The sequence below is a fragment of the Geospiza fortis genome, unplaced genomic scaffold (genome assembly GCF_000277835.1).
Source record: "Geospiza fortis unplaced genomic scaffold, GeoFor_1.0 scaffold61, whole genome shotgun sequence".
Classification (NCBI taxonomy): Eukaryota; Metazoa; Chordata; class Aves; order Passeriformes; family Thraupidae; genus Geospiza; species Geospiza fortis.
In genome coordinates, this window is record NW_005054430.1 from 1954060 (window position 1) to 1962684 (window position 8625).

General features: G+C 51.6%; 1 protein-coding gene across 1 annotated transcript in view; it reads left to right on the top strand.

Annotated features, from left to right (window-relative positions):
• LOC106631950 (SH3 and multiple ankyrin repeat domains protein 3-like) overlaps positions 1-8625 on the top strand; it is a 136628-nt gene that overhangs the window by 74521 nt on the left and 53482 nt on the right. Inside the window, 1 exon segment of the mRNA XM_031061906.1 lies at positions 6852-6965. Coding sequence (XP_030917766.1) covers positions 6852-6965 — 114 coding nt within the window.

The following is an 8625-nucleotide window of genomic DNA, read 5'->3' on the forward strand; positions in this document are numbered from 1 at the left end:
CGTTGGGTTTTCACGGATCAGCTTCCTCGGGATCTTGGCTGGAATTTTGGCCGCGTTTGGGATCTTGGGTTCAAAGGGGAGGCTCAGGGTTGGATTTGGGGTTCGACCAAATTCGGGGTTGGATGGATTGTCCGTGGTCTGACCTGGAATTCCAAGGAAATTTGGGGGTTTTTTTGGGGATTGGAGGGGTTGTCCATGGTCTGACCTGGAATTCCGACCAAACCTGGGATCTTTTGTTGGGATTTCGGGACCTGTCTGTGTTCCTGATCTGGAATTTCCCAAAATTTGGTACCTCGGGTTGGGGTTTAGGGATTTTCCAAGGTCCTGACCTGGAATTCCAACCAAATTTGGGATCTTGGGTCGGGTTTCTTGGGATTGTCCATGTTCTGGCCTGACTGAGGAGTCCACGCTTCCCTGGATGACATTCCAGGGGATAATTCCAGGGATTTAGCTGGAGGCCATTCCCATGTTTCATTTCCACATTGTTCTGCTTCGTTCTCTGCACATTTTCCATGTTTTTTCTCTCTCTTTTCCGTTTTTTTTCTCTTTTCCATACCCCATGGAAAACCTTCCATGGGTTTTTTTTCTCTTTTCCATTCCCATCCATGCTCCAGACCAGCAGCTCCGTGAAGTAGGTAACTATGGAATTTTTCCTTGGAATTTTTTTTTTTCCCCCTTCCCAGCTTTATCCTTTTTCCCCGCATTTTTTCCTCGCTGTGGCCTCCAAGTGTGGGCAGTTTTCCAGGATTTTTGGAGCTCGGCTTTTCCCGGTTTTCCCTCCACTCCTGCTGTTTATTCCAGATGGGATCGGGGGGCAGAGGGATCTTCCTCTCCCATCCCGGTTTTCCTGCACTTCCCAAAGTTTCCCTGTCCTTGTGAGTCCTGAAATTCCCAGAATTCCCAGAAAACTGGGAGTCACTTTCTGGGAAAGTTCTGGAATGGGAGCTGTGGGTGAAGAGCTGGTGGGGGGAATTGTGGATTGGGAATTCTGAAGGAGGAATTCCATGGGAATTCCTACTGCTCAGGGATTCGGGATGCCGGGACGCAATTCCCAGTGCTCTCAAAATGGCTTTGGAATTTCCGATGCCAGGAAAACCCATCCCCTCCTGGTGATGCTGGAAATCGGATCCTGGATCCAGGGATGGGGGAGCATCCAATGGGCTGGAGCTGATCCCAAAAAATTCCCTTGGATATCCCAAGGTTTCCATGAGCTCCCGTCGCTCCTCTGCTGCCATATCCATGGAAAACCCCATGGAAAACCCCATGGAAAACTCCATGGAAAACCCCATGGAAAACGCTCTTTTTCCACCGTTTGCCACCGGCTCCAGGCGGATTCCAATTCCCAGGAAAATCCCACCCGACTGGAGTTGGGATCAGCCGGATTTAAACCTGGGATTTGCTGTTCCCAGCAAATTTTCCCTCCTGGAATTTTCCCTCCAATTCACGCGGATTAAGCCCGGGAATGCCGTTGGAATTGGGAATTCCAGGTGCCACAGAACTCCTGAGGGAGCAAGGGGTGGGAAAACAGGGAACGGCCTCAGGTTGGGCCAGGGGAGGCTCAGTTTGGATATCTGGGAATTTTTCCATGGAAAAGGGTGGTCAGGCCTTACCCAGGGAGGTTTGGAGCCACCGTTCCTGGAGGAATTCCAAGGAATTCCTGGATGTTGAGCTGGGAATAAGGTGGGATTTGATAACCCAGGAGGGCTTTTCCAAGGTCAGGAATTCCAGGATTTCGGGGTTTAATCCTGGATTTTCCCAAGGGCTGGGAAGTGCCGTGTCATGCTCTGCTCCGACTGCAGAGGCTGCTCAGAAATCCTGGAATTTCCATGGGAAAATAAAACCTCCAGGAGCAAAACGTCCACAGGTTTTTAGGGAAAAGGTGATGTCATCGCCCTTTTCCCTGTTTTCCACCAGGATCCGCTTGGAGCTGCCAATTCCAAGTAGGATCCATAATTTTTTCCTGGAATTCAGATCAATCCACGGAAATCGGAACAATCCCAAATGATCCAGTGGGAATCCGGTGTTGGCATTCCCGTAGAAAAGCTTGGAGAAGGAATTTTCCCACCTCCTGCTGCATGATAATGAAAAATCAGGGAAAATCCAGGAATGTTCCCTGGGAAACTGGGGGTTTTCCATGAGTTTTGGGGAATGTGGATCCAGGTCTTCAGTGAGTTTTCAGGGATGTGGATCCAGGTTTTCCGTGGTTTTTGAGGAATGCGGGTCCATGTTTTCCATGGTTTTTAGGGAGGTGGATCCAGGTTTTCCAGGATTTTCAAGGGCTGTGGATCCAGGTTTTTCCGTGGGTTTTTAGGTCTGTGGATCCAAGTGTTTCCATGAGTTTTTGGGATGGTTCTGCCCTTTGTGCCGCATTCCGAGCAGGATGGGCGCATCCCAATCCCTGCCCGCATTCCCAGGGCTCTCCTGCTGGATTCTCTGGGAGTTCTGGCCAGGATCCAGCATTCCCAGGGCTTCCCATGGAGCTCCTCATCCTGCCAGGAATTCCGGGAATTCCTTCCCTCAGGACGCCGAGGACTCCGTCTCCCTGGGATTTTTCAGGATGGGGAATTCTCAAATCCCACTGTTTTCCAGCTGGGAATTCCGCCAGGGAGTGATACCCAAATATTTCTGAATCCCTGCTTACAGGGCAGGGGTTTGATCCCAAATTTTTCCCGGAGTTCGGGTGGGAATTAAGAAAATCCCCTCCGGCTGGAATAACATGCAAAACATTTCCTAGGCCGGATTATCCGAGGAATTTCCGCCTCTGGAATGGCGCTAATCCCTCAAACAATTCCTGTGGATTCCAAAGGGATTCCCTGAACTCCCGGGGCTCCTCCTCCTCCTCCTCTTCCTCGGGAAAAGCTTGGAGCAGCCTGGCAGCCGGGCCGGGTTTCCTTGGATCCCTGACTCCTTTCCCATCCATGTTTTCCGTGGGCACGGGTGTGAGACGGCTCCGGCTGCTCTTCCCTCTTCTCCGGAGCTCGGGAATGCTGAGCCAGGAAAGCTCCCGGAAAAAAGCTGGGAAACATCTGAGGAATAAACACTGGGAGAAGGCGCTGGAGCCAGGCGGGGAAAACTGGGAATGTTCCCCAGGAGAAGGGAGGGATCCAGGGAGAGCTTCCAGCACATTCCAGGGCCTGCAGGGGCTCCAGGAGAGCTGCAGAGGGACTGTTCTGTGCTCCAGCATTCCCGAGGCTCGGGAATTTCTGTTTCCAGTTGGAAATGGGCTTTTCCCAGGATTTCCCCCTGGGATTGGCGCCTCATTCCCACTTTTCCCTCCTGGACCCCTCAGCCAGAATTCCCTGGATTTGCCTGTCCAGATCCAGCAATTCCAGGATCCCGCTGCTCTCCCAGTGCCAAGAGATTGCAGGAAAAGGGAATTACTCCCTGGTTTTCCTATGGAATGTGCTCAGCATTCCAGCTTTTTTTTTGTTTTCCCTCCTTTTGTTCCCTGGGATGCTCCCATCATCATTCCCGGGTTACGGAAAAGAGGGAATAGCAGGAAAAGGAACATTCCAGCACAATCCCTCCTGGCTTTGGTCCCTTTGGATCCTTCCCAGCTCCGGCCATTCCAGGATTTTCTGACCTCTGGCCTTTGCCAGGTGGGATTTGAGGGATATCCATGCTTGGGAATTTCACGGGAATCTGCTGAATCCAGGTGCCTTTGGATCTCCCCGATCCCCCCGGAATCCTCCCTGTATTCCCAACATCCTGGAATTGGCTCCCTGAGGAATCCAGGATCCATGGGATACAGGGACAGTTTTCCTTATCCCGTGGCTGTGCCAGGAGCTGGAATTCCCTGGATCCTCGTGGATTTGGATGGGATTGATTCCAGTTTTTGGGAATGGGGCCTTTGTAAATATTCCAAATATTCCTGCTTCTTATCTTTAAGGGCCATTCCAGGGCCACATTCCCTTGGGAATTCTGGCTCCCACCCCACTGGAGCTGCCAGGAATTCCTTGGGATAAAGGAAAAGTGACTGGGAATTTGGGAAAGATGAATTGTGCTGGGATTCATCCCAGTTTTTCAGGCAGGATCAGCTCTGGGAAGCTTGACAGGGAATTCTGGGGGGTAAAGGCTGGCAAATCCTGGAATTCCAGCCCATGGAAAACCTCGGTATTCCCACTGTGGGAATCCCTCTCTGTGTGGGATCCAGGCCCTCGGGAATAGGGAAGGGAAATGGGAATGAGGAAGGGAGAGGAAATCCTGGATCATGGGAAGGATCTGAAACCTTTGGATCAGCAAATCCCATTCCCAAGCTCCTTCCTGCCCCCCCCAGTCCCGAAATTCTGCTGAGGCCAAAAATTCCTCAGGAACATTTTCCCGGCTCCGTCCGTTCCCTCCCTTTCCCGTTCCCTTTGATTGCCGCTATTTTTTCCAAGGAATGCTTGATTAGAGCCGGAACGACGGGATAATGACGGGAATCAAAGCCGGATCCGTTCCCAAATCAGCTCCGCACCTGGAGCCGGCAGAGCGGGAACGGCTCCGGTGCTGATTCCCAGTGCTGATTCCTGGATCCATCCGATCCATCCAGAGCCATTCTCCGTGCTGATTCCCAGATCCATCTGGATCTATTCCCAGTGCTGATTCCCAGATCCCTCAGATCCACCCAGAACATTCCCGGCGCTGATTCCCAGATCCATCCGGAGCTGTTCTGGCTCCTGCTGCTGATTCCCAGTGCTGATTCCTGGATCTATTGGATCCACCCAGAGCCATTCCCAGTCCTGATTCCCAGATCCATCTGGATCTATGCCCAGTGCTGATTCCTGGATCCATCCAGGGCCATTCCATCTCTCAGTGCTGATTCCCAGATCCATTGGATCCATCTGGAGCCATTCCAGTGGCTGATTCCCAGATCCATTGGATCCATCCAGAGCCATTTCCAGTGCTGATTCCCGGATCCATTGGATCCATTCCCGAGGCTGATTCCCAGATCCACCCAGATCCATTCCTGGTGCTGATTTCTGGATCCATTGGATCCATCCGGAGCCCTTCCATCTCCCACTGCTGATTCCCAGATCCATTGGATCCATTCCCAGCCCTCATTCCATACACAGAACGTGGATTCCCTGCGGAAATCCCCGCTGGAATTCCAGGCTGGTCCAGGGCCTGCGGGATGAGGATGGGGAGCGTTGGAAGAGAGGAGCAAAAATTGGGAATGGCTGCGGGAGGGAAGGAGAATCCAGGGAATGAAGGATGGGAAAAGAGGGAGTGGCCCGGAGGGGAGATTTTCATTGGATTTTGGGAATATTTTTCCATGGAAAAGGGGGTCAGGCTTTGGAAGGGGCTTCCCAGGGATGTTTGGAGTGAAACCCCAGATCCCAAAATTCCTTCCTGGGAGGCCGGAATTCCAAAGGGCTCCAAAGCAGGAATTTTCCAGGGGAAGTTGTTGGGAGCAGAGCAGAGCAGTGGGAATTGAGCAAAATCCAGGATTTGGGATCATTCCAAGGCCTGACAGCACCGGAACCCTTGGAGAGATGGAAAATTTGCATCCCAAAAAAAAAAACCCTGGAGGAGCCTGAAAGGATTTTGCTGTTTGGCTTTTCCTTGGATTTGTTTTTCCTTGGATGCCTCCAGGCAGGACTTAATTCCTGGATCCTTCTGGGAATTCTTTGGGATGGATGGAGCAGGGCTGGATTTCCGGATGCCTGAAGAAATTTGGGATTAGCTCTGATGGATCCGCGGGAATTGGAGCTGGGATAAAGCTGGGAAGGGTCAGGAGAAATGTGGGAAAGGGGCAGCAAATCCCACAGGAATTCCAAGGGTTTTTTTTCCTTTTATGGAATCCTGGGATGGTTTGGTGGGAAGTGTCCAAAGCTTGGAGCCCCCTGGGATCACGGGAGCTTTCCCTGCCCTTGGAATGAGATGGGATTTGAGGTCCCTTCCCACCCAAACCACTCCAGGATTCCGTAAAATCGGCAGAAGTTTGGGATCCAGCCAACCTCAGCCTTCGGATCGGGATCTGCTCCAGGGAATGAGCCCCGGGAAAAGAGGGAGCGGCCTCAGCCTGGGCCAGGGGAGGTTGGGATTGGATTTTTGGGAATTTTTCCATGGAAAGCGGGGTCAGGCCTTGGCAGGCGCTGCCCAGGGAGCTTTGGAGTCGCCATCCCTGGAGGTCTCCAAGGAATTCCTGGAATTCCACTCAGGGCTGGGATCAGGCCCAGTTCAGACTCAGTGATCCAGGAGGGCTTTTCCAGCCTCTGGAATTCTGGGATCTGGACACTCCAGAGAGAATTCACAGGAATGTGCTGCTGGGATTTGGGGATCTGGAGCGGCACAATTCGGGAATTTGGACATCCAGAGTGGGAAAATTCAGGAATTCAGGCACCCGGACTGGGAAAATTTGGAATTAAGGCGTTTAGAGTGGGGCAGTTTGGGAATTTTGGATTTCAGTCATCTAGAGTGGGAAATTTGGGAATTTCAGCATCCAGAGTGGGAAAATTTGGTCTTTTGGGTGTCCAGGGTGGGACAATTTGGGAATTTGGGTATCCAGAGTGTGAAAAATCAGGAATTGGGTGTCCAGAGCGGGAAAATTTGGGATTTGGTCATGAGTGAGATAGTTTGGTAATTTGGGGATCCAGACTGGGAAAAGTTGGGAATGGGGCATCCAGAGTGAGAAAAATCAGGAATCTGGAATTCTATGCATCCAGAGCGGCACAATTTGGGAATTCAGGCATCCAGAGTGGGAAGACCCAGCAATTCCGGATTTTCCAAAGGAACTTCACCCGCGAAAAACTCCACATTCCTCAGCTTCCCTCTGGCTTCGTTTTCCCAGATTCCCACAGTGCCTGCTCCACCCCGAGCCCCCTTTTCCCGGGATTCCCCCCCTGACTGCCGATCCCTGTTTTCCGCAGTGCTGAGCATCGGCGAGGGCGGATTCTGGGAAGGCTCCGTGAAGGGCAGGAGCGGCTGGTTCCCGGCGGAATGCGTGGAGGAGGTGCAGATGCGCCAGTACGACTCCAGGCAAGGTCGGTACCCCGGAATTCCCGACAGAATTCCCCACGGAATCACCGGAGCGCTCCTTCTGGGCAGTGGGAGTGGAGGGAATTGTATCCCAAGGGATCTGTTCTGGTCATGGATTCCTCATCAGGGGAATGGAGAGTTTGGGGTGATGGAGGGGTGGGAGCAGAGGGAAAACTGGGAAAATTGGGAGTGGTTATTTGGAGAAGGTCGGTATCCCTGAATTCCGGATGCAATTCCCAATGGAATCACCAGAGCGCTCCTTTGGTGGCTGGGGGGGTGGAGGGAATTTTGGGAGTTATATCCCAAGGGATCAATTCCAATCATGGATCTATCATCAGGGAATGGAGAGTTTGGGATTGGTTGGGATGGGAGCAGATGGAAAACTGGGAAAACTGGGATTGCTCAGTTGGAGAAGGTCGGTATCCCCGAATTCCGGATGCAATTCCCAATGGAACCACCAGAGCGCTCCTTTGGTGAGGTAGGGAATTGTGGGAATTGTATCCCAAGGGATGAATTCCAATCATGGATCCATCATCAGGGAATGGAGAGTTTGGAATTGGTTGGGAAAAAAAATGGGAAAATTGGGATTGGTCAGCCTGGAAAAGAGGAAAAATCCAGGATGATCTGACTGTGGCAGCCAGGGCCTGAAGGAGCCAGGGGAAAGATGAAAAGTGGGAATATCGGGAATGTTTCCAAGGGATGGAGGGACAGGAGACAGGGAATGGTTCCAACCTCCAGGGAATTGTGGGAATTGTATCCCAAGGGGTGAGTTCCAATCATGGACTCATCTTTGGGATTTTATGCAGGGAATGGAGAGTTTGGGATTGGTTGGGATTGGAGCAGAGGGAAAACTGGGAAAATTGGGATTGGTCAGTTGGAGAAGGGCAGTATCCCAGAATTCTGGCTGGAATTCTTGACAGAGTCACCAGAGCACTCCTTCAGTGGGGTGGGGATTGAGGGAATTGTGGGAATTGTATCCCAAGGGGTCAATTCCAATCATGGATCCATCATTGGGACCTTCTCCAGGAATGGAGAGTTTGGGATGATGGAGGGGTAGGAGCAGAGGAAAAACTGGGAAAATTGGGATTGTCCTGCCTGGAAAAGAGAAAGAATCCAGGATGATCCACAGAAGCAGCTGGAACTGCCCCGGCTCTGATGGGAATTCCAGAATTCCAAAGGAATTCCTGTTCTGCTGGGGAGAAGTTTTCCATGTCTGGAGAAAGGAGGATCCAGGGGGGTTTTATCCCTTTTCCCAACTTCCTGCCGGGATCTGAGGTGGGATTGGGATCTGCTCCCAGGGAAAAGGGAGAGGAAAAGAAGGAATGGCCTCAGGCTGGGCCAGGGCAGGTTGGGATTGGATTTTTGGGAATTTCCCCATGGAAAGGGAGGCCAGGCCTAATTCTTTCCCAACCTCTGGAATTCTGGGATTCCACGATTCCCTGCCTGGGTCCAAAATAAACGAAGGAAAAATCCCATTCCCCAGGAATTCAAAGATCAGGAATCTTCCCTTTCAATGGAATTCATTGAATTCCAAACTCACTATGGAACCAGAATTCCAGACAGAAGGAAAAGGGATCTCCCCACTTTCCAAAGGGAATTTTTTTCCCTACTTATTTGCAAACCAGGATTGATTCCCAGGAAAAAAAAACAGGATGAGGCATTCCT